Consider the following 13,642-nt stretch of genomic DNA (forward strand, 5'->3'; position numbering starts at 1 on the left):
TAGAGTTAGCCCAGGCCCCTTGGATCCAACTTCTGGAAATTTTGAGTTAACTTGTCGCTTCCAGAAGTGAGACTGTGACATCTCAGTTTAGGATATGTTTCTTTGACTAACAATCATAAAAATTGCTCATATTTTTGAGTCCTTGTATGTAAGAATCCATAACTATTTAATTTTTCACTTCAGATATTTTACAGAAATTATTCTGTGTGCTTTTAAAATTATACTTAGTTCTTGCTGTGGAAAATTCTGTGGCCAGTGATTGCTTCCTGTTATGCTGTTTGAAAAGTAATGCTTAAAATGCATTAAAAGGAGCAGTTTTTTAAAAATTTGTATGTTGTCCTATCTTGTTTGATCTATTCTCATACTTTAATTCAGTTCACAGTTTGGGATTGATGCTCACTGGGACTTCCTACGTATTCAGAGGCCAACCTCTATGCATGCATTAACTTTTTATTCAATATTCTGTAAGCCAACAGTAAATAACATGTCTCAGTAGTACCTTCATCTGTATATTAATCGCATATGTTTCCATGGTATAGTTTTCAGGCCTTCTTGCAACGGACTGGAAGACAAGCACCTTCCCAGATAGAATAAGAAATCATAATCATTCCAGCAAATAGTGCATTCATCTGTTTTGCGAGGGGACTAATAGTAAATATTCAGATAATCATGATTGAATTAAGGCTCTTATTTATTCATATGCTTTGATAAAAGGAATCTTAAGATTCATGGTACTATAACTTGAACTGTTACCCTGAGCTCTTTTTCCCCACGCCTGCTTATGGGGCTTGATGAAGTGCTGAAAATGTGCTTTTACTAACAGCTGAATTTCATCTCCTTCCCAGGTATTTTAAGAACTTCAGGGATTTTTGTGACAACTTGTAAGTGGGATGGAATGTCAAAGAGTAAATTTCTGTTATTTTTAGCGAACTATGAGGTCTGTGTTCAGACCATATTGATGAGGTCTAAATCAAGCAAGTCTGTCTTACCGTGTACAACTCTGATGCACCGCACCCATGTCAATAATCTTCAAAAGAAAGGAAGATCTGAACTGTTTATCTTCCTTGCTAAGCCACTGTAGTTACCATTTGTTCAGCAGCTACTTTCCTTGAAAGTTTTTTACTTTATCTAGAATATTGCGTGGTTTTCCTAGATGAGTCCCTATCAGTTGTTCAAAATACATCATGCCTCCAGCTGACCTTATTTTTGGTTTCTAGGCATAGTTGTTCATGGAGTTCATTGAAGTAACTCTCTGGGTGGACTTATTGTCCTACCTTGTTTAGATATGATTGCCTGGATGCCATTACTGACATCTGAGAAAGAGGCTTTAATCACTTAATTGCTATTACAAGTGCAGGGACAAATGGAAGAAACTGTATTCTGTATAAACATTACAGGAAAATATCTTAGGGAAGCCTTCTAGAAGCTTGAAAAAGTCCAAATATTGCATTTTAAACTACTTGGCATCAAACCTTGGATTAATGTTCATGAAGATGTTGTAAGATCTTTCCATTAGCTTTATTTTATTTCCTGTCTCATTGTAATGAGCTTTACTGTGGGATCACAGGCTGAAGAGTAAGTCAACAAGAACATTAGCACCTTTTTGCTGTTTTAGAATATCTGTTCTGTGCTTTTGGTTTCTCCTGAAGCTCTCGGGCTGTACAGAAGTGAGTTATGGCAGTCCTAGCAGAGCCTTGTTCCCGTACTTCTGCAGGTTTGGTAGAAGTAGAATGGCTGGCTGATAAGGGATAAGGCTGGAGATAAGGGATCCAGGTTAAGCAGGGACATCATGTTCTTAAAAAATGTGGACTATGAACAAGTACATCAGTAATTTTTTTTTTTAATTTCCAAAATCCAAATTATGACCTTCCCTTTTATCCCCTGCACATACATGCCATTTTTCTGCCTTTTTATCCTTTTAATATTAATATGTGGGAGGGATGTATTACAAACACCTTTGCTGAATTTGTTTATGCTAGACCCTGGAAACAACAAACCAGTCCAGGATGTACATTACTGTGCTATCCCTGTGTTTCTTGTGACAGTAGGAGGATGTGGTCTTTGTCCTTAATGTTTAACAGTAGTTTATTAATGCACAGTTTCATCTTTATCAATTATATGGATTCTCCTCACTTGAAACTTTTCATAATTTTATAGTTTGTCTACTACTTAACTTTCAATGGTACTTGGTGTCAGTTCTCTCTTCTAAAGAAAGAAACAGAAAATGTTGTAATATGGATGTCTAGCTCTGTGGAAAACCTAATCTGAAACACAAGCATATTTTAAAGATCTAGAAAAGGATATTATTAATATTTCAAAAACTTATTGTATGCAAAATCTGAGCTTAAATTTTCATCTTCACTAATTATAAAGCTTAGTTAAGGATTTCTATTTTAAACACATAGAAAGACTATAGATTATAGTCAGTGTGTTTCATTTTCACTCTTTAACATCAACGTAGCCATAACATCTGTTCCAAGTGCGGAGTGTTAATGGGAAACAAAATAGCAGTTATTTTCTTTGGAAGAGAACAACCTTCAGAATTTGGGGTGCTTTTGGATTTTGTAAAAATCCAAAAAGAGTGTTTTGGGACATGACATTGAGGTGTTGGAGCATGTCCAAAGAAGGGCAATGAAGCTGCTGAAGGGTCTGGAGAACAAGTCCTATGAGGAATGGCTGAGGGAACTGGGGTTGTTTAGCCTGGAGAAGCGGAGGCTGAGGGGAGACCTTATTTCTCTCTTCAACTACCTGAAAGGAGGTTGTAGAGAGGTGGGTGTCAGTCTCTTCTCCCAAGTAACAAGCGATAGGACAAGAGGAGATAGCCTCAAGTTGTGTCAGGGGAGGTTTAGACTGGATATTAGGAAATTTTACTTCACTGGAAGGGTTATCGAGCATTGGAACAGGCTGCCCAGGGAAGTGGTGGAGTCACCATCCCTGGAGGTATTTAAAAGACGTGTAGATGTGGTGCTTAGGGACATGGTTTAGTGGTGGAATTGGCAGTGCTAGGTTAGTGATTGGACTCAATGATCTCAAAGGTCTTTTCCAACCTAAATGATTCTATGATTCTATTCTGTGATTCTATGACTGAACATTTCTGGATGCCAGGAACAGATTATTTGTTGAAGTCCTTAATAATCAGAGAAGAATGTTGGTGTGATCTGTACAGGGAAGATGCGTCTAGGTTATTGAAAGCTATTTTAAAAAAAAGTGACTGTTACTGACATTTTTTAATTGGTAATTAGATCCATATTTACCAATGCTTAGAGGAGTCCCCTTGTCTGGGAAATCCCAGACAACCCTATGTCTGAAAAGCTTGTTTAATGGCTTGCTAAGCTTGTTAGAAAATAATCAGTGAAAGGATTGGTTTAGTCTTGATTCTTGTTTTTGGGGGTTTCTCCTGGTTGGGGGGAGAGGGGGCTGGGGATCTTAAGTCATCTAATCTAAGAAAAGTTATTTCTCTATAACAGTACTCCTTCAGATAATTCTGAAATGAAGTTAGCATATCTCCAAGTTAGTAGTGGTCAGTAATAGTGTATAAGTGAGGCCTTTCTCACAGGAAGGGGACAGATGCTAATGGCCAGTTGTCTTTGCCCCAGCACTCCGAAATGTATTTCCCAGCATAGTCCATAAAAACCAACCCAACTTGAAGCATGCTGCCAAAACACTTGTTTTGGGGTATGCTTGAGGATTTAGGGGAAAATGGAGACTTTTATTCCTGCTTTGGAAGTTGTTTTATGTTGCTCGATGGCATGTTTGTTCTGTACATGCTGAATTAAACTACATGAGTCAGTTTTATGTTCCTGCATCATAAATAGATCTGCTTACTGCAGTGTAGGTATGGGTGAGCCTGGGTATGTCCTTACGGATACTATCACTGAAGGGTTCTAACACCTACTCATTTGAAGGAGCAGACTGAGAAAGCATAGTGAAAACAGGAGGAATCAAGTGCCTTAAGTCTTACTAAAATTGCTATATCATATACTGTATCATTTAAAATAATTGTAAAAAGTAACTTTTAATAAACTACTTATACCTGAAGCTAAATTGTTTTGGTAACAGACTTAAAACTTTTTATTCTTTACTCCTTGTGCAGAGATGAAAGATTGTATGTATGTCGTTGCTGATTTCTGTTCTTGACTGGTCTGGGTGGTTGTCAGTATATTTTCTAAACTGCCAACTCTTTAAAGTGAAATCTTTCAGCTTGCTTTTTAAATACCGGGGGGGGGGGGGGGGAAGTTTAAATTTTCCTGTGAAATAAAGTGATACAGATTATAGAAGATACATAACTGTTTCTGGCAGTGGCATTACAAATAGAACATGTTGAAAACCGTTCTGCAATGTTAGCTTATGAAATGTATGTGGTTGAGTTAGAAGGGTTGAGAAATGTCAAGTCTTTGGTGTTAAAACAGCTGTACAGGTTACTGCAATAAATTAATTCATCTTCTGATCTGCTCACGGTAATTCCTGTCAAATTATTTCTACACTAAGGGATTTTTCTAGGCAATTAGGGATTGTCAGTTGGAGTTAGAACAGTAGATGAGATTGCACTTTCCATATAGTAGCTCAGTGTCCAGAAAAAACTTAACATCTTTTCAAGGATGAATTTTAGCCAGGATCACTCAGTGCATTTGTATATTACCAAAGAAACTTCTGCTTCCTGTCTATCCTTACCTGATCTAGAAGACAGAGAACAAAACCAGCTGTCTATAAAGAAGTAATAGTAATGCAAGGTTATTCTGTCCCATTTGGATTGGAAGTGGAATGCTTTTTTTCCTTTGTGATAATTTTGCATAACATTGATTATGTATGTTTCTTCTTTTGTAGTCTTCAGAAACAGCACTAATCTTTACCTTGAAATGTAGTGCAGCTGATACTTCAAAGAATACAGTACCAGAATTTGTAGCTTTAGAAACATGTAATTTAATTGCCTTAAGTATAATTTTTGTTCCTTTTCCAGAAGCTGATAATATAGGTACGGTTAATTTTGAGTTTGCACAAATGATGTGTGAGATACGCTTTTGTGGAACAACTGATAATCTAAGCCTTTTTTATATACCTTTCTCTGTCAATGTTAAAGGGCCCTACAGTAAAAGGAAGAACAAACAGCAGATCAGCTCCACTGAGCCATGTGGGCAGTCTGGGCCAAAGTGCCTCAGGACCATTAGCTGGTTGCTGTAAGAAATGAGAAGGATTATACAAATTAAAGAATAATATGTATGTAATACCAAGTTGATGTAAATTAATCAGGAATAGATTTAAACAAGAAATTAGAAGAGGTTTATGAACATCAGGAATAAATGACCTTTCAGATAAAACAGATAAGCAGGGACAAAGAACCTGGATGCCTTTGTCTGATAAGTTTGTGGAAAGACTGGATTAAAGAAAACAGCAATGATTCTGGAAATCTATGCTATTCTTGATATATGCCAGTCTGATCCTTTGAATCTGAAGGAAGTTGAAAGGAGAAAAGAGATCTGTGCTTTTGGGGTTGCAGGCATCTCACACCTTAATTTTGTGCCACATTTCAACTGTTTTGTTTGTGTTCAGGAAGAAATTATATTTAATCTCATTAGTTTGTGTTTTGGAGCTTTTTTCCACCATGAGATTAGCTACATCTCAAAAAGGGTACACATGTGCTTTGACTGATACTAGCATACCTCCGCTTTCTGGCTCCTGTCAAACCTGTGTTTAGAGCAAAGCAGATTCCTACAAGATTCGCAATCAGAAAATTTTTCATTGAAATGAATTGTTAGGGAGTATTGGGGGATTATTTTGCTGTTCTCCTTCTCCAAGAGCTTGGTAAATTATCTGCTGCCTGGGACAGTACGAACTTTATGTAATGAATGTGCTACTTATAGGTATTGAAGAGACCTTTGATCTCATAGCTTTCTTCCAGTGACATGCCATAGTTATGTCTGTTGGCTTTTTACTTTAGGTTTCAAATGTAGGGGATTCTAAGAAGCAATTTCTGCCTTATGTAAGTGGGAAACATTTGGAGTGTGTGTTAAAGGTGCTCTTCTGTGTTACTGTCTGTTGTGGGGCTGCTTGTACTTCCCTTGGTGGCCTTTTCCAGTCCCATGTACCTAAATCACATTTAGCTACTATGTTTCCGGTTATTTTTTCCCTTGCCTTTGATTTAGGAAGTCAGCTTTTGGTGCATTTTGTTCAGGATCTGTTTACCCGAGTAACTACTTCTGTCCCCTTCAGCAGTGGAGTAGGTGCTGGCTTTTGGCTCCTTTTTGCTCCTAGAGAAGGCTTCAGTATATTGCCTGGCTTTAGGAGAGACCTTTTCAAACTAGACAGAGTGGCATGTTACTAAATTGGGAATATTTCTATCTTAGCTCAGTGAATCTAGAAAAGCGACTGTATATGTTGCATATACAGAGAGAATTGTACCTCGGTGTCCAAGTCATCTTACCTGTTATACTTTTGCTCAGACTTGTATGTAATGTGGGAGCCCTTAGTTAAATGGTTTTCATCTTAAGCTTATAAACCATGTAAATCTTAAAGTGTTTCTCTTCTGTGCTGAATCTGGTTGCTATCTGGGCTCTTTGTATGACTCAGATTTAGACTGAAAGTGTTCGGTGACCCCTGCTGTGATTCAGGTGCTACTGATGTAATCTAAAATGTGTTCAAAGGGGCTCCTAGGTATCTTGATACTGTATAAAGAATCCAAATTGATTGAGACCCAAGGTATGCATTTGGCAGAATGTGTTTTAGGCTTGAAGTGATCCTGTTTAGCTAGAATTCAGCTGCCTTCCTGCACGTAAAACTTTTCTGGGCTTTCTTTATGTTCATATGTGATCATTTCTCAGTGTTCAAACCTCAGATTACTCTCAGCCCCCATGCTTGTGCTTGATGATGGAATTATTTTGCAACCGTGACCCAGAATAAATCACTGCCAAAGACGATAACCATCACGATAGTGGTAATCATGTCCCTAGGTGTTAGGGGAGATGCATGAGGTTCCCTTTCCCATTGACATCAAACTGCAGACTTGTTTCCTTTAATTGAAATTTGGGATCTTCCTGGTATCCTGAGAGACCTTATCCCGGATATCAAGTACTGTGACACTACATTTTTAGAAAAAACACTGTGGTGTCTTTCTACCATAACAGCAAGTAAAACCTGTGTAGGAACACACAGTGTAAAAAGGATCTTATGAATAAAGTGTTCATCTTACTCCTTTGTTCAGTCTTCATCTTTCTATCAGGGACTTCATCTTCTTTACGTAGTACGATTCAGATTTTTTTTTTATTATTTTTTTTTTTTACTAGACTTAAAAGTTCTCTTCCATTTGAATTTCTGTTTCCAGGTTGCTGTATTTACTTCAGCAAGAAACCTCCAGCACAGAACTGAGAACAGAATGCGCAGTGGTCCTTGGAAGCCTTGCAATGGGTACAGAGAATAATGTCAAATCCCTACTAGACTGCCATATTATCCCAGCCTTATTGCAAGGTACTTTCCCCTTAATGGATCTATGTCAGTAAATGTTCCTAAAGTACTCAAACAAGCAAAGATAATGAAACTGAATAGTAGTTTTTGTCTATATTTATAGGATTACTGTTGCCAGATTTGAAGTTTATTGAAGCCTGCCTGCGATGTCTCCGTACCATTTTCATCAGTCCTGTAACTCCAGAGGATTTACTATACACAGTAAGTTGTAAGCAGATTATTATGTCCTTTTAAAATGTATAGAGTTGGTGGGAGTGAAAGGTCTTGTTGTCTGCAATAGTAATGAGGACTTACTTGACCAACAATGTTAGCTATTTCTCACCTACGTGTAAGGCATCTGGCTCACCTAACATTTATAGCAGTATTTGATGAGATGGTCGACAAGGTAGCACACTGATAAAGACAAAAACTAAAATTTTCAGGCTTAAGGAGTAAAAACTGTCTCTAAATGGTATTTACAGATGCCATTATCACAGCTATATTGGCAAAAGTTAGTTTCTGAAACTTAAAATTTTATCCGACACCATCCTCCCACTCCAGATGTGAGGGTGCTTGCTTAGTTGCACTTCATGTGGAAGAGATTCACCTCCAAAATTTCTCTGCTTTTAGTTAATATATGTGTGATTTACATTTAACTGACAGGAGGATAGAAGTTGTCCTCCACCATTGCTACAATCTTGAGTTCAGCTTGGAGCATGTGAGCAATAAGGCTATTGGTGCTGACCTTGTTAAGGTGACTGGGCAAAGCCATTGATGTGGAGCCCTGTCTGAAGGTAATGCTGTCTCTTGGCAGCTTAGACACAAAAAGCCCTGCCCAAACTCAGTCACTGTCTCTTACTTGGAAGGAGGGGAAAGAAGGGTTTGCACTCTTCCCTTCCTCTTTGTCCCAGTGTAAGGGATGAGGCAAGCTGTGTCGTGAAAACTGTACTGTACCAGCAATCTCTTTCTGCTAGGAAAAGGGTAGCATTGCACCAGTCTGCTGGCTGGAGGTCACCGAGCAGGTCCAACTTCTGACGGTAATTGGGAGTGCACAGTGCTAACCACTCTGGTCCGACCACTCAAAGGGATGACTGTCACTTGCTGAGGAAGACTTGATGCTTACAGAGAGGGGCACAGCTGGCCTCTGATTTCATATCTTCTCTACAGTTCAGGTGTCTCTGTCATTACTAGAGACAACTTCTGTGTGTTAATAGTCCTCAACAGATTTTCTTCATGATTTTTGTCTAGATATGCAGTGCTGTAACGATATCTGTTTTGTTCTCTATTCTTTTTCTAATGATTTCTTACATTTTCATTGCAGAAATAGTTGTGTAAACTTGTTGTTTTCTGTGGACTCAATTTTACCATACACCTATTCTGAATTTCATCTTGTAATTAGTCCATCTCATTAAGTCTTTCTGCAGCTCTTCACAGCTTACCCTTGTATTTAGTATGTGTAGGTAATCAGCCAGCATTGTCCTCCACTGTTCACTGCCTTTTTTCCAGTTGTGTTTTGATTGTTCAGCAAGAAAACCCTCAATGCAGATTGTATGTGTGACCACTGGAGGCACCTCTCCTGAGTGATCTGAGAGTTTCCTCTTTGTGTCTCTGTTCCTTCCTTTGACTCCACTTCATGCTCCCAGATTCACCCAAGTCTGCCTCTAAGAGTTTGTAATTACAGGGGCATCTGCTTCCTGCTCTCAGCATCCAAAGTCAGGGCTTAAGATGATCATCTCCATTAACAATTCAGTCCATACCTCCATACCAGCCCATACTGATCTTGGGGATCAGTGCTCAACAGAGACTATTAATTGCTCCCTATTTGGAGGGGAGATTTGATATCTTGAAGGGAGAGGAAGTGGAAGAGTATGTAAAGAAATGTGAGAGAACCAGTATTAGCATATAAATTACCACAAATATTGTGGGAACAATATGCCTAAGATACTGGATTTTCTGTTTCATCCTTTGCTTTCTCTGCTGCACAACAGTGACATCAGAACTCTGCTACCCCATTCCTTCTTCAGGCAAATGTGATGTCCCTTAATTAGCTATAGCTACATGAAACTGTCATCTGGTGAGGGTGCCCTTGTTCTTTAGTTTCAACTGTAATACCCATTTTCTAATCTCTTATTCCAGTTGGACACCTGAAAGTTCAATATTTTATGACTGTGCTTACGGTCCTATTTCTGCAAATCAGCTTCTTTTTTGCTTCTCTTGTGGGAATACCCCAACCCATGCTTTGAAAAGTCATGAATGCAGATCCTTTGAAAAGAAGAGACCTTTTTCCTATCTCTTGGAAGGTATAGCCACAACCCCCACTTGCTGCAAGCTGTGTTTCACAGGTCAGCAGTTGAGAAGTTGTCTTTTCAATTAAAGAAATAATTATGGGCCAAATCAACACTCTTATGGCAGACACTCCATTTTTCCAACATTGAGAATAACAAGAACAACTTCAAGTTCTCATTTAGCCACCCTGCTCCCTCTTTGTTTCTGATCACAACAACTCCAGGGAGACTGTCACCATTTCATATAGCTTCAGATCTTGAATTAATGAAGGGGCTTATTCAGCAGCCTCTTGAGTTCTGCCTTTATCAGGTCTTATTTTGAAAGGTAAGAGACTAAGTTTGTCAATGGCTTTTCATTCTTGTCAAGCAGTTCTGGAGACGACTTCTGAAAAGTTGGTTCCTGAGTTGTATCTAAGAAACTTTTCCCAGAATTTCTTTGCAGTTTGACTGCATGGAGGATGCTGTCTCTCAAACCTTGGCCAGGACCATTTCCAAGACGAGATATTATGACTTAGCTCAATGTCTCCAAGGATGGAGTCACTCTAGAGGTTTCAGAGGACCTCTCAGTTAAGACCCAGGATACACAAGTGCTTTAAAGAGAGCTGCCTAAAATATGTCTTTCTATTTGCAATAGGTTTGGGAGAGAATAAACATAAAATCTCATTTAAAAAAAAAAAACTAAAACCACATTGTCCACAGTAACCTGAGTATTTCTCCCAGCAGAAATACTAGGTGGCAGAAACTACGTCTTTCCTCTTCAGCCTTTCCTTATAGACAGGAGCTTGAAGGATAAAATCCTGGAAGTTCTGAGCAATTATGTTCAGTTCCAAAGACAAAATAGTTAGTTCTTCAGAGTTGGAAACATTTGGGCTGTTTCCTGTAGGAACTTAGGACCTGTACTGAGAAAATGTCAAGACCCATCCGTATGTGCCTTGAGCTGAATGAACACAGAGCTCTCAAAAAGGCCAGGCTTTTAGTGTCTGATACAGATCTTACAGCAAGTTTGCTGTGGAACAGGTAAACGCATCTTGTGCAGACTTCCTTCATGAGAGGGGTGCAGGCTTTGGTGCTGAGACAGATTTAGTGACCATCCTGCAAATGGAAATGAGGAATGACATGGAGTCCTGGGGTGAAAGATCTCTTGAGATGCAGATAGATGTGCAGACTTTTTTTTTTTAATTGTAACATTATATTTGGAGGTGTTTTGTATATCTGAACTAGCCAGCTCAGTGTAGCTAGGTGTGTTTTGGCTTGCTGAATAGATTCAAGCACTAAGTCAAATCCAGTTTGACTGATAGCCTGTTGCTTCAGCTCTTGCTATTCTATTTAAAACAAAAAAAATGGGTTCAGGTGCAGAACACCTTACCAGCCTGTGAAGGCATTCTGCATGTTTCCTTACAGATGTTCTCAGTTGTGATCCCATTTTCCTTCCTCAGTGGGACCCAGATACAATTTTATTGAGAAATTGCTATCTGTGGCTACTATGCTGGCCTTGAAGGAAGAGGCAGGTAGCAGCTACGCTCTCTGCTGTGAATGAGTCTGTCCTTACAGGAAGCATGGAGAATGAAGGCACTGCAGCAGGATGAGTTTTCTCCCTGCTGTTGAGGCAATGAGGAATGAAGTTTCAGAAATCTCACTTTTTCCAGCTTAGGTGAGCTAGTAATGTTAAGTGAAAGGCATTCCTCCTTACTGTTCAGGTTTGAGATGAAAAACCTAATGTCACCAGTTGATTGACCAGGCTTGATGAAGGGGAGGAGGAACAATTGAAAGGACAAGGCTAGCAGGACAGAGCAGGATATGTTACACTTATTAATAACCAGGTATTTAATGAGCAATGAAACCACACTGCAAAGTGTACGTGTGTTCCACCATGGCTCAATGATATGCAGTTACTAAAGGAGGAATCTAGGTCATCTTCTAATGTCTTACTCCTTTCGTTCCTCCTAACTGTTTGTGATGGCTGAGCCCATGCAGCAAGGCTAAATGTTCTCTGATCTGAACTGTTTCCTGCAAATGAGATTTATAAAATGATTAATTCTAGCTTAGAGAGCTAGAATTTCTGTTATTTGAATGAACATAAGAATTTCAGTTCTCTGACTTGGAAAAAAGAATAATAATCCTCTGTTACAAAGAAATGTTTTAAGAATAGATCTTGCAAATTTTGTTTTAATGTTAAAAAGGAATATGAAGAAAGTAGGTAGGTATGGGGATCCAAGCAGGTAAATGCAACTCTATTAATTCTCTCTTTCTGAATTCTGTTTGGATGGGCAGTAATTTTGTTACAATATATGTGATGTATAGATATTTGTCATAAGTTGCCTGGAATTAGTATTTGTTAGCAGACAACATTTTTAATGGATTTGTGAATCTTATTGTTTTACCTGCAAATTATGAGTGTAGACTCAATATCACTTACTAGGGTTGCTAGAAAGATCCTTTGTTACATAGGTATTAGCATGAAAAAAAGTGGAATTATGTAGCCTCATATTGACATGTAATTACTATTTGCATTTAGTTGGAAGTGAGTAATGTCCACACATTTTTTTACTCTTTCTAGATTCTTTTCTGATAAACATACCAAAATTATTATAGAAGTTGGATATATTTTAGCAGAATCAAGGGGCAAAATTAACATAATTTTATCACAAGCATTAAGGAAGCACTCTTGTAACTTTCCAACAGTTTTTAACCTTTTCATGCCCACAACATTTCTGATTTGATGGAACAAAATGAGAAAGTGTATAAAAGATATCTCCAAAGAATTGCTTCTCAAACGTATCCTAAAATTGTCCAGAATATCTAATAATACAGTTTTTCCGGTGTTGGTAGAATTTCAGGGAACACTTACTGTGTTGATTGCAAGGATTCATTAACCCTTATATCTTATATACAACATCATTGCTGGGATCACAGTGACACCAGAAATGCCCTGTCAGAATGTTTGGTATCGGAACAGCCCAGTCTCATAAATGCTAAATTAAAATGCTTTTCATCATCCAATATGAACACCTTCCTAGCGTGGAATTTACCACTGGGCCATGATGCCACACTGGTCAGTAAAATGTTACCTTATGCAAATCACTGTGTGTCATTCTATTCCTATTTCCATAACTATAGTAGAGCTTTCAAACAGTTAAGAGGCTCGATTTCTGTCCATTTGTATCTTTACCAAAACTCTCCATTCTGTCATACCGCAGCCAAAAGTACTCATGTGATCAATACTGTTGAAGTTTTGGGTGAAACTGAACTATTGCATGGTGATGTCACTGGCTGGGATGTGAAACAAAAGTTTGTTAGTTACTTCCCTGGTGGTAGATACAGGTAGAGATGTTATGCATTCATCTGTGTGGAATAAAAGAGTTTAACTGAATAATTATTTTACTCAAAGATGACAGCAATATATTTTTATTCATAGTTTGGGGGATAAAAACAAGGATACAGGAAGATATGTTCTAGTAGAATCTGTGAAACATAGCATTGGAAATCTTCTTCACTTCTCTAGCTTCAGGTTGATTTCCAGTGACTCCTGATACAAAGCTTGCCTTCTTGGACTTTTTATAGATTTCAAGTGCTTTCTTAGTTAATGAAGAATAATCTAAATGTTATTCTTGTGTATTTTCACTGAAATCTGGTTTTCATAAGCAAATCTACCAGTTCAAGTTTAAAAATAAAACAAGATGCAAAACCTTTCTACCAGCTTGAGGGAAGGAGGGAAAGTCCTATAGCCTTTTATAGGACCACTTCAGAGTTGGCAGCATTATTCAATATCCAGATATGCATTGGTCATGTGATAAAGGTGACAGATCATGTGAATTAATTGTATTCATTGCCTGACAAAAAAGCAGATCTGTACCTGCCAATATCTCTCTGTAGACAAGACAGCTTCACAGAGCAGTCCGTAAGAATAACCCGACTGATGCAAG

General features: G+C 38.3%; 1 protein-coding gene across 15 annotated transcripts in view; it reads left to right on the plus strand.

Annotated features, from left to right (window-relative positions):
- Positions 1 to 13,642, plus strand: part of ARMC8 (armadillo repeat containing 8) — an 80,125-nt gene that overhangs the window by 26,961 nt on the left and 39,522 nt on the right. For all 15 annotated transcript variants that reach the window (XM_075507590.1, XM_075507576.1, XM_075507579.1 and 12 more), the window contains 2 exons: positions 7,316 to 7,458; positions 7,559 to 7,656. In XM_075507590.1, coding sequence (XP_075363705.1) covers positions 7,316 to 7,458; positions 7,559 to 7,656 — 241 coding nt within the window. The remainder of the gene's footprint in view (positions 1 to 7,315; positions 7,459 to 7,558; positions 7,657 to 13,642) is intronic.

Source organism: Mycteria americana, chromosome 7 (genome assembly GCF_035582795.1).
Source record: "Mycteria americana isolate JAX WOST 10 ecotype Jacksonville Zoo and Gardens chromosome 7, USCA_MyAme_1.0, whole genome shotgun sequence".
NCBI classification, from domain to species: domain Eukaryota; kingdom Metazoa; phylum Chordata; class Aves; order Ciconiiformes; family Ciconiidae; genus Mycteria; species Mycteria americana.